Source organism: Hydra vulgaris, chromosome 03 (assembly GCF_038396675.1).
Source record: "Hydra vulgaris chromosome 03, alternate assembly HydraT2T_AEP".
In the NCBI taxonomy this organism is placed as follows: Eukaryota; Metazoa; Cnidaria; class Hydrozoa; order Anthoathecata; family Hydridae; genus Hydra; species Hydra vulgaris.
Genome location: NC_088922.1, coordinates 69284769 through 69303634, shown reverse-complemented (window position 1 = coordinate 69303634; position 18866 = coordinate 69284769). Strand labels below are relative to the sequence as shown.

Genomic DNA, 18866 nt, shown 5'->3' with positions numbered 1-18866 from the left:
GATAAAAAAATTTTAAGTACCAAATGGAGATAAGAGACATTGCAAAGCTTTCCGACTCTTGTACCTCATTCTTTTTTTAATTTTATTTAATTTTTTTTTGTGATGGCTCCGAAAAATTTCTATCAAAATGATCTCATTAAAAATACATACGTAATACTTACATTAGAAGGAAAAAACTATTTTCATCGAATTTAAAATTACTTCTTATTAAAATTATTAAGTACAGCTCGTGAAATTATTCTTTTGCGGCAATTATAACAATTTTTAAAACTTGGGTGTTTTTTTATTGCATTTAAAAAAGATATCGTTTTTTTAGGTCATTGTTTGATTTTTGTAAACAAAGCTTTTACAAAAGATTGGAAAGGTTAAAAAATCTTTTAACTAATCCATTTACTTTGTTAGACTTAATGTTTTTTACTCGTACTTATTTCACATAGGCTCCGCGAGTAAGATTCGTTAGTTTGATGTTAATTGATGAGGCGAACAAACTAAAAGAAGTTAGCCGATTTTTGTTTGCTTTGGTACAAAAGCTTGGGAAAAAAAGGAAACAAATAAAATAAAACTGAGCTCTTCATCTGATTAAAAGCAACAAATTTTATTATTTTAAAAGACAGAAAAAATATTTTTAGTTGAATTGGTAATATGTCATTATCAAAGTTTTTTAAATCCAAAAACTAAAAGTAGAAAAAATTTTAATTCGAATATTTTTGTGTGCAGTAACTTTTGTTGTGGTTGTTGTGCTGTTGTCATTTTTTAAATATTTTTATTTTCTTGGAAGTAAAAGTAGTAAAAACTTTTTACTTTTTTTTTTCAAATTGTATTTTATTTTCTACATTTTTTTCAAAATTTAATTTAATGCATAAAACGTTTTATTAACGCACAACCTATTATTAACGCAAATGTATTGATACTGGGTACTTATGCATTTGATGTCTCAGCGGCGGAGTCGCAATTATACAAAATATATTATACAAAATATTACTCAATATATAAATAATTATACAAAATTCCATTTGCTTAATTATTTTAATTTTCGTTTAATGTAACGAAATAATTTAATTTTTAAAAAAGTATTAGTTTTCAAGAAATTATTGAGAACTAATTTTTAACAGAGTCGCTAACAACAACAGGATTATTCGGTAACAACAACAGGATTGTTTGGTAAGAACAACAGGATTGTTCGGTAAGAACAACAGGATTGTTCGGTAACCACAACAGGATTGTTTGGTATGAACAACGGGATTGTCTTAGCTATTTTTCATTTTAAGACCTTTCCGATTTAAAGTTAAAAATTTGAATATTTTTTAAATAGACAAAATAATAATAATAACAATAATAGTAATAAGAAGTTAATTCATAAACAAGCTGTAGCCTTTTAAATATTTAGATAATACAGTAACATTTTTAATTATATAATAACATTTTTAATTATATTCTAGCGTATTTAGATATATTTTATTAGAACAACGTTTTATTACCTTCATCATAATATTTTTGTAAATACATTATAACCAACATAAAATAAATAAATTAATGATATCACTACTTAAGTAAAAAAGGTATTTTGCTTTATGCGTTCTTAGGTGACCTGTATAAAATCTAAAGTGTATGGCCTGTATGTGTACCTTAAGTGTAAGGCCTGTATGTACTCTGTTAAATTGTTCTCTAGAGTTCTATGTTTGATCTTATTTGAAACTAAACCTAAAATAATCATGACACACATAAACAATTGATTGCAAATGCTTTTGAGAAAAATGCTTAAGAGTTTTTAATAATAAAAATAACTAGTGTGCATTCGTGTTCATTTTTAGGTCAAGAAATGCTCCATGCTCGTGACATTGTGGACCTAATTTATATCTTGTGCGTCGGATTTTTGATATTATCTGGGAATGCTCTTGTCATTCTTGCTTTTTGGAAAGGTCCTCGCCAAATTCGCACTTTGACTAATTACTTTGTGGTGAATCTTTCCTTTTCAGACTTGATGGTTGGATGCTTCTCCGTTCCTTTTAGAGTTTGCGTTAGACTAGGTATTACTTATTCTACTGTACATACAGTGAATAGTTTTTTTAATATACATAGAGTGAAGAGTTTTTTTAATGTACATACAGTGAAGAGTTTTTTTAATGTAGAAACATTTATGATTTCATACAATTTCAGGAAAAACAAAGGAGGGAAGCAGAAACTACGAATATTTTATTGCACTGGACGTACTTTGTGGAACAATTTCCGCCTTGTGTTTGACTGCAATTAGTATAGAAAGAACGTTTGCTGTGAAATACCCTGCAATGCATTACAACTTATCAAAAAAACCTGTATTATTTTCTATTGTTATGACGTGGATTATTGGTTTACTGTTGGCTGCATTGAAACTGATAATAGGAAGACATTCAATAAATAGTCCATACACTCTACTCATTATGGTGATTTCATTTTTTTTGCCTCTCTTTATTATAATAGTGTCATATGTAATTATTTTTTTTACTGCAATGAGCGTTAATCAGTCTCCAAACTTAAGAAAAGAAATTCGCGTGGCAAAAACAATTTCACTTATAATTGGTTTGTTTACGGTATGTTGGATGCCGTTCTTTATTGTAAACATTTTATATTATTATTGCGGAGGCAACACATCCACTAAGCTATGTAGTGTTATCAAATCTGAAAGTATAAGTACATGGATTGTTAATATTGTTGTGTCGCTACGTATCAGTAACAGCATGATGAACTTTTTCGTGTACGCCGTACGTAGCCCAATATTCCGAACCACATTTAAATCTCTTGTATTTAAAATGTTTCGTGCTGTGTGCAATATGAAAACAATTGAAGCAAAAAGCTTTTCTTTGTATAAAAATGGAAGTAAAAAAGGCTCACTGAACTTTTTTTTGAAAAAAGATAAAAAGCAAGACCAGAAAGAGACATTGTGGAAGCAAAAGGGTGTTGCCTAATTGAAAACTTTCCGAACATTATTGGAAACTATTCACTAAAGTATTTTATTAGTCTTTGTCTTTATTAATTGTATAATTAGTAATAAACTTATTTTACTTTTATTGTTACAGGGTATAGCTAAAGTTTTGTTACAGGCTAAAACTAAAGTGTTGTTAGAGGCTAAAGCTAAAGTGTTGTTAGAGGCTAAAGCTAAAGTTTTGTTACAGGCTAAAGCTAAAGTTTTGTTACAGGCTAAAGCTAAAATTTTGTTACAGGCTAAAACTAAAGTGTTGTTAGAGGCTAAAGCTAAAGTGTTGTTACAGGCTAAAGCATTCCTTTCAACTTAGTCAAAGCTTATTGAATTTTTCGCTTAGTCATGCTGAGATCCAGTGTTTAAATCTATTTTTTAATTTTTTTTTTTTTGCTAATTAGTTTCAATTATTCACTTAATCATAAATAAATGATAAGAACTTAAAATTTTTTATTATAACATCACGTTCAAATTATTACTTTTGATTTATTATTAATTTATTTCATGTTTAAAATCTTTTTCAAAATAAACATTCAAAAGTTACAATTTGTTTGCTGAGTAACAAATTAGTATCAGTTATAAAAATGATTTTAACGTTAACAATATCAGTGAATTAAAACTAAATGAAATTATAATCAAATAAAGATGATTTCAAGATAAAATCGGGATGAAGTTTATATTTAGGTGGATGAATTTTTTTACTTTCATATTTAGGGGAATGGGTTTTAACTTATACATGTCGTCAAGAAATTTAAGCAATTTATTAGCTGTTTTTTTTATTTTTTATTTTTTTTTTCGATAGTAAATTTTCGAAAAATGTGACCCTTTTTCAAATATTTATGATGTCGTCATGACTCCTTGTTTTTTTCACTTTAGAAATAGTGGTTTCAATTTTTTTCATTTCATTTATTTCAGCACATCTTAACACCCGGTGTTAGAGTTTGATTCATCTTTTAGAGTATCCCAATCACTAACCTCGTCTTCATATTTTTCAGATAATTTTATAACTAATTTCCATAAAAATTTAGATTTTTATGGAAGTTTGTTCGTGTATAACGTGGGTATAACGAGTTTTTTTGTTCAGTTGAACTAGTCTTTAAAAGTTCACCATCATGGAATCACCATTTGTTACAAAAAGATGGAGCTATTGTCATCTTTGAAAATTGTTGCATTTTTCTCTGCTACCAAAGATTTAGAGATTGTTTTAGTCTGGCCCAGTCTCCTTGTAAAATTTTTTACTTTTATTATATTATTGTTTTTAGGGTTCTCACTCACCCAGAGAGATTGAAAATTGTTTTATTTGCTTTGGACTTAAAAAGCTTTAAATGCAAAAAAAATTTTTTTTTCTTTTTAATAAATTTGAAAATAGAAAAAAAAAATGCTTTTATATACAGTTTTTTAAATATTTGTTTGCAGATTTGGACGCCCCAAATCACCATAGAAACAAGTTTTTATAAAAACTTGTCAAATAGTTAACGTTCTTTGTATATAACCCATAAAAGCATGACATAATGCAACGCCTTAATAGAAAATGTGTTTTTAAAAAAATTTCAGTTTTTAAAATTGCAGTTTAGTTTATAATTGAGCTACACAAAATATTTTTGACTTATTTTATTCTTTTTTTTTGTGTGTTAACATTTTAAACTGAAACATTAGTTGGCTGTAAAAAAATGAGGATTGTATTATGAAAGGTCAGGTTATTGTAGATTTACTACCAAACTTTCATATATTGTTAACTTTATAACGTTTATAATATGCGAAAGTTTAGAAGGGTTGGAAGAGGGTGTTTTTCTAGGTTTTAGAAAACGGGGCAATAATAAATAGATACAAACAGTAAGAATAAATAGAAGAGCACGTATCTTTGAACTGTTATGACAACAGCGCTAGAGACAGGATTATTTAATCCCACCAATTTTTATAAAAACACTGTTTTATTACTCAAACTAAATATATCAAAAATTACTTGCTTTTGCGAGCCTCATAGTCATTACCTCATAGCGAGACTCATAAGAGTAAAGTTTAGTAAAGTTAAGTTAGCTTGTAACGTTAGTTTACAAGTTTATTTAGAGTTTATTTAGATAAGAAAAACAAAATGAAAAATAATTTATATGTCTACTTTTATTTGTTTTTGTGAGCTTCTTCAATACTAACATTGATTTGTTTTTAATTAATTTTGCCGGCTTTGTTTTAATTATATGTCCTCTTTGCTTTAGTTATCTGCTTCTTTTAATTGTCATTTAACAATAGGTTTTTTTCAAATATTTTTTATGAATATAGGCGTTGGGATTTTTTCTTACTTTTTTAAATAGGCAGTTATTTAATTTTAAGTTTTTGCGCTCCCCCTTTAACCAACACCTTTTCTTCCCCTTTTTATATTTGGTTTTGATTTTCTTTATATATATAAAAAAAATTATCTGAATTAAAAAAATAAAACGTTACACAAATAATTCTTAGAATTCATAACAAATACATTTAATAATCAATAATTAAATATGTTTTTTGCTTCAAAATAAATTCAAGAAAATTTTGAGTAAACATATGTTGTCTCGAATTAGTCAGTCAATTAATAACGTCAATATACAACAGATGTAATTATTTTAAAAAAATCGACAATTAAAATATTACAAACCAATCGTTTTAGCTTATCTTATTCGAAAATTAAAAGAAAATTATTAGAAAACAAATTTGATTTGATCTAGAACAACAACAAAAAATTACAAGTAAGAATTACTAGCAAATATCAATGTTATTATATAGATTAAAAAGGTTTCATTGTTTCATAACATTCTTTGAATGTTTCTTCATATTGAATTTGAATTTATCAAATGTAGCAAAATCTTTTAGTTAGAAAATTTGTAAATAAAGGGGAGGGTCATACCCAACCGTCGTCGATTTAGCTCTGGATTGAGTACTTATTTCATTAAGTACTTCATTTTTGTCATTGTATCGAATATCGTGACTTTTATTATTACTGATGCTTTTTAACATTTTCGGACATACGGATGGACAAACAGGAGCCGCAAAATCATCGCTATCTTATTTACTTTTATTTAGATTTTTATATATTTTTAGATGTTTATATATTTTTAAGTTTTATAAGAATATACTTAGAGGACACAAGTTATAGTTTTTATATATAGTTGCAATTTTTATGTGTATTTGCAATTTTTATAAATAGATGCAATTTTTATAAATAGTTGCTAATTTTATATATAGTTGCAGTTTTTTTTAAACATTGTATAAATGTTCATTTAATAATGTTAATAATAATAAATTTTTGTTCTAAACTTAATTTTAAATATTTGCAAACATATCATTATGCTTATAAAAATTATGCTTATAAAAATTATGCTTATAAAAATGCAATTTATAGAAAAGTTGTTATAATTTTTTTTTTATTACATGAGCTTAATGTTTGTGTAATATTTATTGTTAATATCAAGTTTAACGATTAAACATAAAACCAAATAAAAAGTTACTTACTATGTTATAGTTCTTAATCCTGTTTTAAAAACTGTTAATGCTTTGATTTATATATAAAACTGTTAGTTTCAGCATAAAAAACAGTTTATCTATTTATCCTTGAGGAAAAGAAAAAATCATATATATATATATATATAAATATATATATATATATATATATATATATATATATATATATATATATATATATATATATATATATATATATATCTGTGTGTATATATTATTTTATTATATTTATGTACGTCTATGTATTATCCTATTGCGAAGTAACCTAAAATTAATGACCAAAAAGTTTTTGATTGCATATTATTTCAAATATTACATATTTGAAAAAAAACTTTTATTGTCTTTTACGATAAATAATTAAATTTGAATAAAAAACAAAACACGTCGTTTTTTTTAAGTGATAAAATCTTCTTTTTAAGACTTTGACACTAAACTTTTAATCGATTAGATTTTAATCGTTTTGCGATTTTATCAATTACGATACTTTTTTGTTGTTTTTTTCAAACTAAGAAAAGTAAGGATAAAATAAAAAGTTTAATTCATAACAAGTTTTTTTTTTGAACTTTTATTTAATTTGGTTATTCTCTTTCTAAGAAAACTAATAAATGGACAACACAAAAAATTGCAATACTTCTATGTCAACAAATAATGCTACCATGTTTGAAGTGTTATACCTAGGTCACATATCCATGCTAATCTTGGTTGGAAACATACTTGTAATATTGGCGTTTTTTAAAGGACCCAAAAGAATAAGAACTTTTACTAACTATTTTGTAGTCAACCTGGCATTGTGTGATCTCATGGTTGGTTGTGTTTCTGTACCATTTTGGATTTGTGTTCAGCTAGGTATGTAAATAATTGATTATAAAAAAAAAAATTAAAAAAAGAAAAAAAAGGTTGTTTTTTTTTATTTGAAGGTTAAATTCAGTTTTTATGCATGTTAAAATACTAACAACTTTTAAAGAAATTTAATTTAAAATATTAAATGATTTAAGTTGCATTATAAAGGTGACATCATTCAAATAGTTGCAAATAAAGGTCTCCACATTTATATGTGCAAACCTGATAAATAAATGACACTGTCAATGCTAAATATCTTTTTTAACAAGAAAAATCCATTTTTACTTGAAAATTTTTTCCGGTTCGCATTTATTCACATTTTACCGACTACTAATTGCATTTTACCGACTTATCAAATCAAAACTTCAACCCGAAACAAGCAAGTCCGGTTTGCTTTCTTCAAACAAGCTGTTCGGTTTGCTTTCTTTAAACAAGATGTCTGGTTTGCTTTCTTCAAACAAGCTGTCTGGTTTGCTTTGTTGTTTTATTACTTTTAAATATATATAATTTTTAATATAATGAAAGTATTTTTATATTAATTTTAAACTATCATTATTTATTATTTTTAATATTAATTTTAAACTTTTAATATAATGAAACTATTCCTCGTTAATATCATTAATATGATTAATTATCTAAACTATTTTTTATTTTATTTTATTTTTTATTATTTTTCTTCTTCTTCCTAAAAACTCTTTCTTTAGCTGTTCAATACTTTTTTTCATTATTTAAAATTTAGTTTAAGTAAATTTTAACAGTAAAAAGAATATTTTATTTTCATTTCATACATATTTATTTTATAAATTTATGAACTATTTAATGTAAAATACGTTATGTATTACGTTAGTGGTGATTTGAGTATTATTGTCTAATTTTTGCCCTGGTTAGGTAATATATTAGGTATCAAATGATTGGACGTTGAATCAAATATGATGCGATATTAAACAACAGGATGTTTAACAATAAGATGTTAAATGATAAAGTTTTGACCGTATAGAGTGGTAATAATTTTTAGTTCATGTTTAAAAGTTTTTGAAAAAAAGAGCAAGTTGAGTTTTCCGATAGTTTCTCCGACAGCTGTTTTTTCAATCTTTTTACCGACAGCTGTTTTTCGTTGTTGTGAAATGATAGCAAAATTTTTTTTGTTTTTTTTTTGTTTTTAACTTTTGTTATCAATTTATGTTGTTATCAAATTGAATTTGATGAAGATTTAACTTTAGTAATTGATATAAAAAATTATCTGCATATTAATTGTAATTGTTTAAAGACTGAGTGGCGTAATTTGAAATTTAAACCCCCCCCCCCTCCAAGATTTTAATAATCTCCAACCCCTCCAACATTTTAAAAATAGGTGTTTTATCCATAATTTCAGTTACCAGCAACTTGACAAACAATATTTTTGAGATTATCAAATAAGTTATTAGGATTAAATGTTGATGTTTTTAAAATTTTATATTTATTTTGCAAATTGTCATAAATGAAAATCTGGATTATTTTAAATGAACTATTTTTTTGCATTGCATTTTCACACTTGTAAACATCCATAATTTTTGTCTTTTATATTTTGATGCTAAACACGGCTAAATTAGTTAGGATTTTTTTGCCCATAAAGTTAAATGGGGTTTGAAAAGTGAACTTTTAGCTGTAATCAAAATTTTTTAACATGGTTGTGTTGAAATAAAGAAATTTATAATGGTTGCCAGATTTACTAATTATGCAACCCACATCTATTTCGTTATTATCTAGACGTGCTTTGCTTGTGAATTTTACATTAATCATCACAGTTTACTAGCTTGTTAATATTTACCAAATAAATATCTGTTATCTTCTTATATTTATGTTCAAAGTTATTAAAATTTCTTCTAAAATATTTTTCTGTTTGATCAGATGCTTAACCAGATTTTAAAATAACAGTTGAGCCAAAAAAAATTTTTTTGCAGCGATTGAATTTTAATTTCTTCTCGAGGACCAAAATTATTGTGTAAAATACTAATGAACTGAAAACAATTAGCTTAATTCACCATTTCTATTTATCTTTTTTATACTTTTAGGAGTCGGAGAACGTTCAATTTGGCAACATTTAATTTCGCTTGATGTTCTGTTTGGAACAACTTCGATTCTTTCTTTAGCTTTAATAAGTTTAGAGCGTATGGTAGCCGTAAAATATCCTACACAACACTTTAATTTACCGAACAAACCGGTAATAGTAAGCATTTTTATGACTTGGCTGATTGGAAGCATTTATACCGCCATTGTTAGCGCTTTTTTAACTAAACATGAAAAAATAGTTACAATACTTATTTTTATGTTAGCGTTTGCACTGCCTTTAATAGTGATTCTAGTATCTTATTTAATTATTTTTGCAACGGCCTATGGAATGATTAAACCTGACAACAACGAAGATTGCATTCGATTATCACGTGACATTCGAATTGCAAAAACAATATCTGTAATCATTGGTCTTTTTACTATTTGTTGGTCACCTTTTTTTATAGTGAACATTGCTTATGTTTTCACCTCTTGCATGAATTGGAATATTCCACTTCGAGTTTCTAAAATTTTGCACTATAGTAACAGTATGATGAACGTTTTTGTTTACGCCATACGAAGTCCCGATTTTCGTGAAATGTTTAAAAACTTGCTTTTAAGGTGCAACAAACGGGGATTAAATGGAAGACTGAATTCTTTTTCAATAACATCAATAGTTAGTCGGTCCAATTCTAAAAGTTTAATTCTAAGAACCGGAAGCTCAAAAATCTCTAATTCAAACACGGAATTATCTTCGAACCTTTTGTTAAACAATGACGCGATGCATCAGAGCACAACAAATAAAACTAAGCAATAGTTTAAATGTAACAGCAGCCTTACTAATAGCTAGCGTCACTAACCAATAGTTTATTCATTTTTATTTTACCGAACTAAAAAAAGTTTCAAACTATATTAGCCTTGACACTAGTTTTTATCGAAATACTTTTTTCAATCAAGTTTGCATGTGTTCATCAAGACTTGCTAACGAAACTGTGCATGGTGTATGGTGTAAGGCGTATTATTTCACCAAGTAGTATAGAGTTAAAATTGTTTACAAAAAAAAGTGAGTCCTAATTAAAAATCCATAATAATAAACAAAAATGACCTGAGTTTGTGAAGTTTTAAATAATACTGTTAACGCATAAACGGTTGAGAACTTGGATTAAAAATTATCTCGATAAAGAAATGGGTATATGGTGGAAATGGTGGCGATAAAGGAATTGGTTCGCTGAATAAATAAAATACTTTTTTTGAATGAATTTTTCAAAGTTTTCTCTTTAAAATAATAAGGTGTATCTACTATATAACCCTTAGCGCTTACTTCTTAAACATAATATTTAATTTGTTAAAAATGTTACACAAAAGCTAAAAAAAGTTATTTTTATGTAAATTCTGTCCGTTGAACTGAGTAATTTAACTCTATCTACTGCGATGCTTGCTAAAAAATTGTTGATCAATCTTGAATCTTTTTATTAGAAAATTCTCATTAATTTAAAGAGAGTTTTTATAAAAAAACGTTAAAAACTGTAAAAAAAAGAAAAAAAAGAGTAAAGTAATTATTGCGAGTTACTGCGCAACTGCAAATAAAATTGGTAATTATCAGGTAACATCAAATATTTTTACTTAATGTTATTCATAATATCTAACATAAATATTATAAAACAAAATATTATGATATTTATTGATTAAACCCCGTATTTTTTTCAATACACCCCATTGGGGAGACTTCAGACACTGTCCATATTATTTGTCAATGCTATTTTAATGATTGGCACATTGTAAATCCCTATGGACAGCTATCAAAGTTTTTTTAATTTCTATTTGAGGTAGTTGCAGGTGCAAAAATACACAAACATTTTGGTTTTCTATAGTTAAATAATTGAATTGATCATCTACAGTGGTATCAAATCTTGTTTTTTTATATTTTAACTTTTTTTTTACGGTGACAGGATTATTTAATGTTCTAAAACTTATATTATTATATATTATTTTGTTATATAGGTACGGTTTAAAATGAAGTATCGCTAGAATTTGAAATTGTTTTAGTTCTTTTAATGTTTATATCATTTACTTTTGTTAAGGCAGTATAATTGATTTTTTATTTTTTTGTTTTTTTAAAATGAAACATGATGTCCTTTTTGTATTATATTATTTTGTATATGTATTTTTATGTATTTAGTGCTAACTTAATTAATTTCTAGATATTCAAACATTCCAGTGTTGGTTCATACATTCGTAAAGGCTTTTAATTAAGTTCGAGGATTAAAAAAGTTTGTGTTGTCAGCAAACACTACTACATCACGTTTTGTCGGCAAGCGTTATTACATCATGTTTATCAAGATATTTGTAATGTCAATAATGTTCTTTCTAAGATTCTTTCGGCTCACCTTTATAACCTTTACACTGAAAGTCTTGTCGAAAATATTAAAAATCAAGGTATTGTCGGCACATCTATATACGGGCTCTTTACTGGTGTGGTAGCATATGCGGATGATATCATACTTTTAAGCTCTACTCTGGTCTCAAAAAGCTTATAAAAACATGCAACATTTACTGTAATATTATTTGTATTAAATTAAACGCCGAAAAAACTTATTTCTTGATTTCAGGTAAAGCACAAATACAAACCCATACGATAACGATTTCTGATAATAACATAAATCTTTAGAATAAACTTAGGCATTTGGGATTCACATGGTATACTGAAAATTCAACTTTTGCTTCGCTCAGTCATACAAATGTTGATGAAGAAATCTCAAACTTTTGAACTGTTGTTCAAACTCTTATTCAATCTGGAATCCGGTTTGCCCACCTAAATTCTATTTCCTATATATATTAATCACTGGCAGTTCCTATTTTAACTTATGGTATGGAGCTATGTGGAAATAGTTTTGCTTTGATGAAAAAGCTAGATATAATTGGAAGGAGTGCGCTAAAGTCGTTTTTGAATGTTTCAAAACACAGTAGGAACTATGCGGGTTCTCTATTTAGAATCCAGGAAATTTTGGAAAGTATTAGACAAAATAAATTTAACTTGTTCCTTCGTCTTCTGAATAATAGATCAACTGCAGCATTATCTGTTCACAGCTGGAACGCCCTCTGTTTCAACATTCGTTTGTTGTTGATGTCCAGGAACTATGCCGTTTTCAGTTGTTAGATTTTAAGAATTTGATTCAAAATAAAAAGAAGGTAAAAATTCCACCTTTCAAAAGTGAATTCCTTCCGATGTTGAACAAACATTGAAATATGCGATAGAGTGCTGGAATGCAAAAGTGCAAAGAGGAATTTTCAAAGATATTCTTGAAGAAAAAATTCTGAAGTAAGAATCACCGGAAATAATTTTCTTATTTTTCTTTTTATCTTGTAAATTACATTGGGTGTTAAATGAAATTAAATAATAACAATAAAATATAATAAAAAATATAGCAAAAACATTTGCTCAAAAATATAACCTTTTTTGTTCTAAAAAGTGGAAAATAAGCTTTTTAATTTAAATTTAATAGTTCAGTTTATAAACTAAAGATTGACAGGTCTGCCCAAGATTTATATAGAAACACACCTCTCAATCTTTAGTTTATGAACTATTAAATTTAAATTAAAAAATTTAGTGACTACATTGGATGTCAAAATTTCTTAAAAAAAGGTTTCGATCATGTGAACTCTTCAAATCTTTGTCGGTACGACTAACAGTTCAATTGCACCTTCTAACATCATGTGCAATTTCTGTCCGCTTTCTCTATGCTATCATTTTAACACGACTACTTCTGTCTTTCACTCTAATATACCTTCGTTCTTCCAAAACTCACTTTACTCTTGGTCCGTCGAGCAGGTAATGATGCTCCTTAATGAGCTGAACTTGTCTTTGCCGGCCTTGGTAATGTTAATTAAGAAAATCTATATTAATATTATGATAACTATTTCTCTCCAAAAGTAAAAGTTGGGTCTCAATAAAAAGGTTTCATAGAATGTTTAAAAGATTTAAAGCTTTTAGATAAAAATGAATTTTTTCAAATTTATTGTAAAAAAACATTTTTAAACAAATTATTAAAAAATGGCACTCAAAAAGACGTTTTATAAAATTTTGAGTAAAAATAAGGTTTAATTAAAATATTAATAAAAAACAAAATGTTCAACCAATCGAGTTTAATGTGTATAAAGCTTATCAAGATAAAATAATAAAATCACTAGTCAAAACAATTGATGAGTTGAAAAATTGAAATTTACTGTTAACCCAGAGACTAAATGTTCTAGAGAAAGCTAAAATTGTACCTTCCACATCTATATCGTGGGCTAGAGTCGTTAGTGAAAATACGCCACCTAAAAGGTCAACCGAACAACTTCTTTTAAGGAACGCTTTTGTTGCCGAGGCAAAAGAAAGAGAAAAATAGTAAAGTAACGCTGTAGTGTTTGGTATCGAAGCCTCTAAAGAAGCAGATTTATCAAGCACTTGAAATAAAATAAAAAGTCTATTCTCGACATAATGAACTCTATTAAAGCAAAGATCGAAATTAAACAAATAATAAAGTTAAAATCAAATCCGACAAAAAATCAAAAAAAGATTATTGTTTTTAACGATAACGATAATGATTGTTATTGTTCTTAAATCATAGAAATTTTATCCTAAAAGCGAAAAAATTTTAAAAAACTCGACCGAGTTTAATAAAGTGTTTATCAACCCTGATTTAACTGTGGCTGAGCAATACAAAGCAAAGTTATTGAGCGAGTAGTGTAAACAAAAAAATTCAGAACCCATACTTTTTTTTTGTGGTATACGAAACAAAAAAGTCATCAAAATTAGGGATATACTGTAATTTTGTTCCGACCGGAATTCCGGCAATGAAGTAATATAGTTAAACCTAGGTAAAATGTACAAAATTCTTAACAAACACAATGTAATTTTATTTGCAGTAATCAATTATGTAAGGGTTTCTAGAAGTTCAGGAATAAGGTGGTGCAAAAAAAGTTGCAATCCAGTTATGGGCAACAAACTAGCTCTTTTTTCATCATAAATGTTACCTGCCCCTGAGAATAGTCTCATTTTAAATGTTTATATATATATATATATATATATATATATATATATATATATATATATATATATATATATATATATTATAGGTTGTAAATATATATTAAGTAGCCACGGTGCTGAGGTGCAGGCTTTCAAATTCAATCTTGAAGGCAAAAAATTACATAAATATAGCTCTCGTTCCGGGCAGAATTTTATTAACAATTCTGGCAAATCCGGTTCCGGGCGGAATTCAAAGTTTCCAATCCGGTACACCCTTAATCAAAATTAACAAATAGCAATCATTTTATAATAGCAAGAATCAAAAAGATGTCAGTCACAGTTTATTAACTTCTTTAGTTATTCCAAAGTAATTGCACAAAAATCATGCCTCAAGCATTAATCAATCAATTAGAGATCAAGAACACTCACCCGCTACAATTTGAATTTAAATCTAACTCTTTAACCCTGCACGCAGAATTTCTAATTAGTGAAACTATTAAACATTACAATAGTAAAAATTCACCTGTTTATTTATGCTCCTTGGATGCAGAAAACACCTTTGATAGCTATAACTGGGAATTTCTTTTTGATAAGTTTTACTCAGTGCTGATAAACGGCGTAAACATTCTCGTTTTCACTTTTCTTCCACAACAGACGGCGGCTGCCTCCCAATTAAATTTTAGTGGGATTTTTAGTTTTCTTTATTCCGCCTACAATGGCTTCCGCCTTTCTATTGGCGGCCGCAGTCAGAATTTTTTTGGAGGAAAAATGTTTTGGAGGCAGAACCCAATTAATAGAAAGGTGGAAGCCAATAATTGCCACCTCCAGAAGAAATTTTAAAGACAAAACCATTTGGAGGTCGCCTTCAATAGCTTCTGCCTACCAGATGGCTGCGGCCGCCAAATTAGAGGCGGAAATATTTGCCTACCGTCGGCAGATGTAATGAAAAATAATTGCACGTTTGTCTTTAAGTTAACGAGCAATTAAAATATTAAATGAGAACAAATTTTTAATATATGTCAAATCAAAGTTTTGTTTTATATGATTTTTTGACTATTTAAAAACTTTAAAAAAAAAAAATATAATTCTGTCAGAGCGGTTATTTTTCTAGGACTATCGAATAAATTTTTTACTTTTAAACTTTTAAACTTTTAATCGCTTAAAACTTTAAAACGTGTAAAAGTAGATAAGTCTATATTTTTAAACGTTTTAAAAGTATAGAGTAAAATGTAAATAATATTTATAAAATATATATTTCAAGTGTATAAATTTTTGTTGTTGTTGTAATTTGGCAAAACTATTAGCGTAATACAGCGTGGTCGCAAATTTTTAATAAATATTAGCAGATATTTTTTTAATAACTTTTACAATGTCCAATTATTAAAGATATTAAACGTTATGGCAAATGATATAATAGATAGAAAATTTAGCATGTCGACTTGTTCTAAAAAACTTTGACCAAAATCAGTCAATTTAATTACTTATTATAATTTTTTTTTTATGTCAAAAAGCAAGGTTGTTATCTGTCAAATATGTCTAAGACATACTTTCTGTCGACACAAAATATGCCCCACGTATTTTCTATCGATATATTTTGACATAATTTTGTCTGAATTTTTTTCTGCTGACATAAAATATGTCAGACATATTTTCTATCGACATATTTCGACATAATTTTATGTCTGAATTTTTTTCTGCTGACATAAAATGTCAGGCATATTTTCTATCAACATACTTTGACATAATTTTATGTCTAAATTATTTTCTGCTGACATAAATTATGTTCCACATGTTTTCTATCGACATATTTTGACATAATTTTATGTCTGAATTATTTCCTGTGATATTCTTGAAGAAAAAATCAATCTTACACATTTATTGCACATTTCAGCTTAATTTACAGAGTTAAATGAAAATAGTTTAACAAATTTGTTGCTTTTTTGCAATCAATTATGCTTCATAAAACTTTTATTTTAAACCCTTTAAGCAAACATCTGTTGTTTCATAAAGGTCTTTTTCTTCCCTTTTTAGCGATGTATCATTTGATAGTATTGACTAATATTGACATTTATTGACTTATTTATTGATTATGACTTATTTATTGATTATGACTAATATTGACATTGATAGTATTGGCTAATATTGACTAGTATTGGTGCATCATTTGATAGTACTTGATAGTATTGATTAGTATGGATTAGTATAGGCGATTTCCCTTATTAGAATGTAAAAACCATCTCAAGCTGATTTTTTATTACTGAAAGTGGTTTTTATTAGTATGACTAAACTTAAAATTATTCTTTTGATTAAAATAACAATAAAAAAAAAACTTTTTCAGTTATTTTTAATTATTAGTTGATCCTGAAAAAGATTTCATTATGAAAAATTGAATTCAAAAGTTTCCATGAAAAAAACGGTTCACAGAATTTTAAAAAATTCGTGCCAAATTAAATTCATTTAAGCTGAAGAATTTGAAATATTTCACAAAAGTTATACTCAGCTCATTAAATTCATATTAAGAAAACTAACCGGTAATAATTTATAACTAATTACGAATAGTATACTTATAGTTATAATAGTTATGATTTATTTAACAATAAAATAATTGACAATTACATTATAACTGCATAGTTAACTGCCATAAACTAGCATAAAATGTTTTGAGTGAAATATATATTGGAATATTTATTTTTTTCGTTTTCCTCACAATTTAAAGTCAAAAATGGAGAATAATTTATTAAATGAATCAACTATTAATAAAAAATAACTGAAAATGTTTTTTTAATTATTGTTTTAATCAAAAGAATAATTTTAAGTTTAGTCATACTAATAAAAACCACTTTGAGTAATAAAAACTCAGCTTGAGATGGTTTTTACATTCTAATAAGAGAAATCGCCTATACTACAGTGCTTGCCAAAATGATCCGACCACGCATTGTTTATCTATGTATAAAGTATGTACATTGCAGTGTAGGCGTTTTCCTCGGAATTTCACCATCACGCTTTGCATGCGTGATTTGCTAGTTATCAGCCAATCAAAACAGTTGTACCATTGTTATATATACCATCGCATGCGTGGCTGTGAATTACTATTTGCATTTGACTATGGCGACAATATCACCAGGAAAACATGCTCAAATACAACTTTTGATGGAAGACGAGAAGTCTGAACGTGCGATTGCCGTACGTTTACAAATGCCTAAGACAGCTGTTCACGACGTCATTCAGCACATCAAGTCAACAGGCACCAGCACTGCAGGAAGATCCAGTGGCAGACCAAGATGTACCACATCAAAAACTGACGCTATGATTCGCTGAGCAACCACGAAGGACCCACTGGCATCATCTTCACAAGTTCTCAACGAACTGCCTCCAGATGTGAATGTGAGCTCTCGCACCATTCGGCGACGTCTTGTGGACAATTTCAGTCTTCGATCCTATCGCGCTGCATTAAAACCACGACTATCTCAGAAAAATAGTTGTGAAAGCCTCAAATTTTGTAAAGCACCGTGGCAATGTGGCGACATGTCATGCTCCAGACGAATTGCAGGTGAAACAATTTCCTACTCATAAAGTGAATGTTCGACGGCCACCAAACACACGCTACAATGCCCGTTATTTTGCTCCAGCGGTAAAATATTTCCCTGCAACTATGATTTGGGGAGCAATTACTGCCAGAGGTTGAGCGGGAATCCATCTCATGCCGCCAGGTGAAACTATCAAAGCTGTTAACTACTTGCAAATAATAAAGGAAAATGTTCCTATTTGGCTCAGAACTTGCAACTGTGACATCTTTATGCATGACGGCGCGCCATGTCATCAAGCAAATATCGTTAAGACAGGGTTTCAAGAGAATTTCATCAATGTTCTTGCTCCGTAGCCTGGCTCGTCACCGGATTTAAACCCGATTGAAAATTGCTGGGTAAAATTGAAAGCAGAAGTGGCAAAAGCAAACTCGACGTTGGCGACAACTTTGAAGGAGGCTATACTGGAGGCGTGGTCTCAAAAAAAAATGCCTGATCACTGTGACTCTCTTTTTGCCTTTATGCCTCAAAAAATAGAAGCTGTCCTCAAAGCCGGAGGAAGACTTTCGAGGTACTAGAAACTCTTTTCTGGTGTGAACTACTTGTTGGTTTCTTCGAACGTGTGTCATTGACTTATGTGAATGTTGTTTGTTGCGATTAATTCAATCATATTATCATTAAATTGAAATGATATTACGTTTCTGTCTAAAAACTTTAGTGGTCGGATCTTTTTGGCTAGCACTGTAACCCATACTAATCAATACTATCAAATACTATCAAATGATGCATCAATCTAGTCGATACCATCAAATGATACATCGCTAAAAATACTGAGTCAATACTATCAAATAATACATCGCTAAAAAAAGGCAGAAAAAGACCTTTATGAAACAACAGATGTTTGCTAAAGGGTTTAAAATAAAAGTTTTATGAAGCATAATTGATTGCAAAAAAGCAACAAGTTTGTTAAACTATTTTCACTTAACTCTGTAAAAAATGTGCAATAAATTTGTTAGAT

At 27.9% G+C, this 18866-nt stretch overlaps 1 protein-coding gene across 1 annotated transcript; it reads left to right on the top strand.

Moving 5' to 3' along the window:
• Window positions 1–406: 406 nt before the first annotated feature.
• LOC124805799 (octopamine receptor Oamb) lies at window positions 407–10620 on the top strand. The gene is made up of 6 exons (XM_065794692.1): window positions 407–637; window positions 1812–2027; window positions 2158–2936; window positions 3054–3233; window positions 7051–7291; window positions 9337–10620. The coding sequence occupies exons 2-6, from the start codon at window positions 1820–1822 to the stop codon at window positions 10128–10130; spliced, it is 2202 nt and encodes a 733-aa protein (XP_065650764.1). The 5' UTR covers window positions 407–637; window positions 1812–1819; the 3' UTR covers window positions 10131–10620.
• Window positions 10621–18866: the final 8246 nt, after the last annotated feature.

Excerpts from the sequence above, each read along its gene's own strand:
- LOC124805799 (XM_065794692.1), top strand. The coding sequence starts at position 1,820 with ATGCTCCATGCTCGTGACATTGTGGACCTAATTTATATCTTGTGCGTC. Across the intron at positions 2,937-3,053 it reads TGTGGAAGCAAAAGGGTGTT|GGTATAGCTAAAGTTTTGTT; the intron begins GCCTAATTGAAA and ends TTATTGTTACAG. Across the intron at positions 7,292-9,336 it reads TTGGATTTGTGTTCAGCTAG|GAGTCGGAGAACGTTCAATT; the intron begins GTATGTAAATAA and ends TTATACTTTTAG.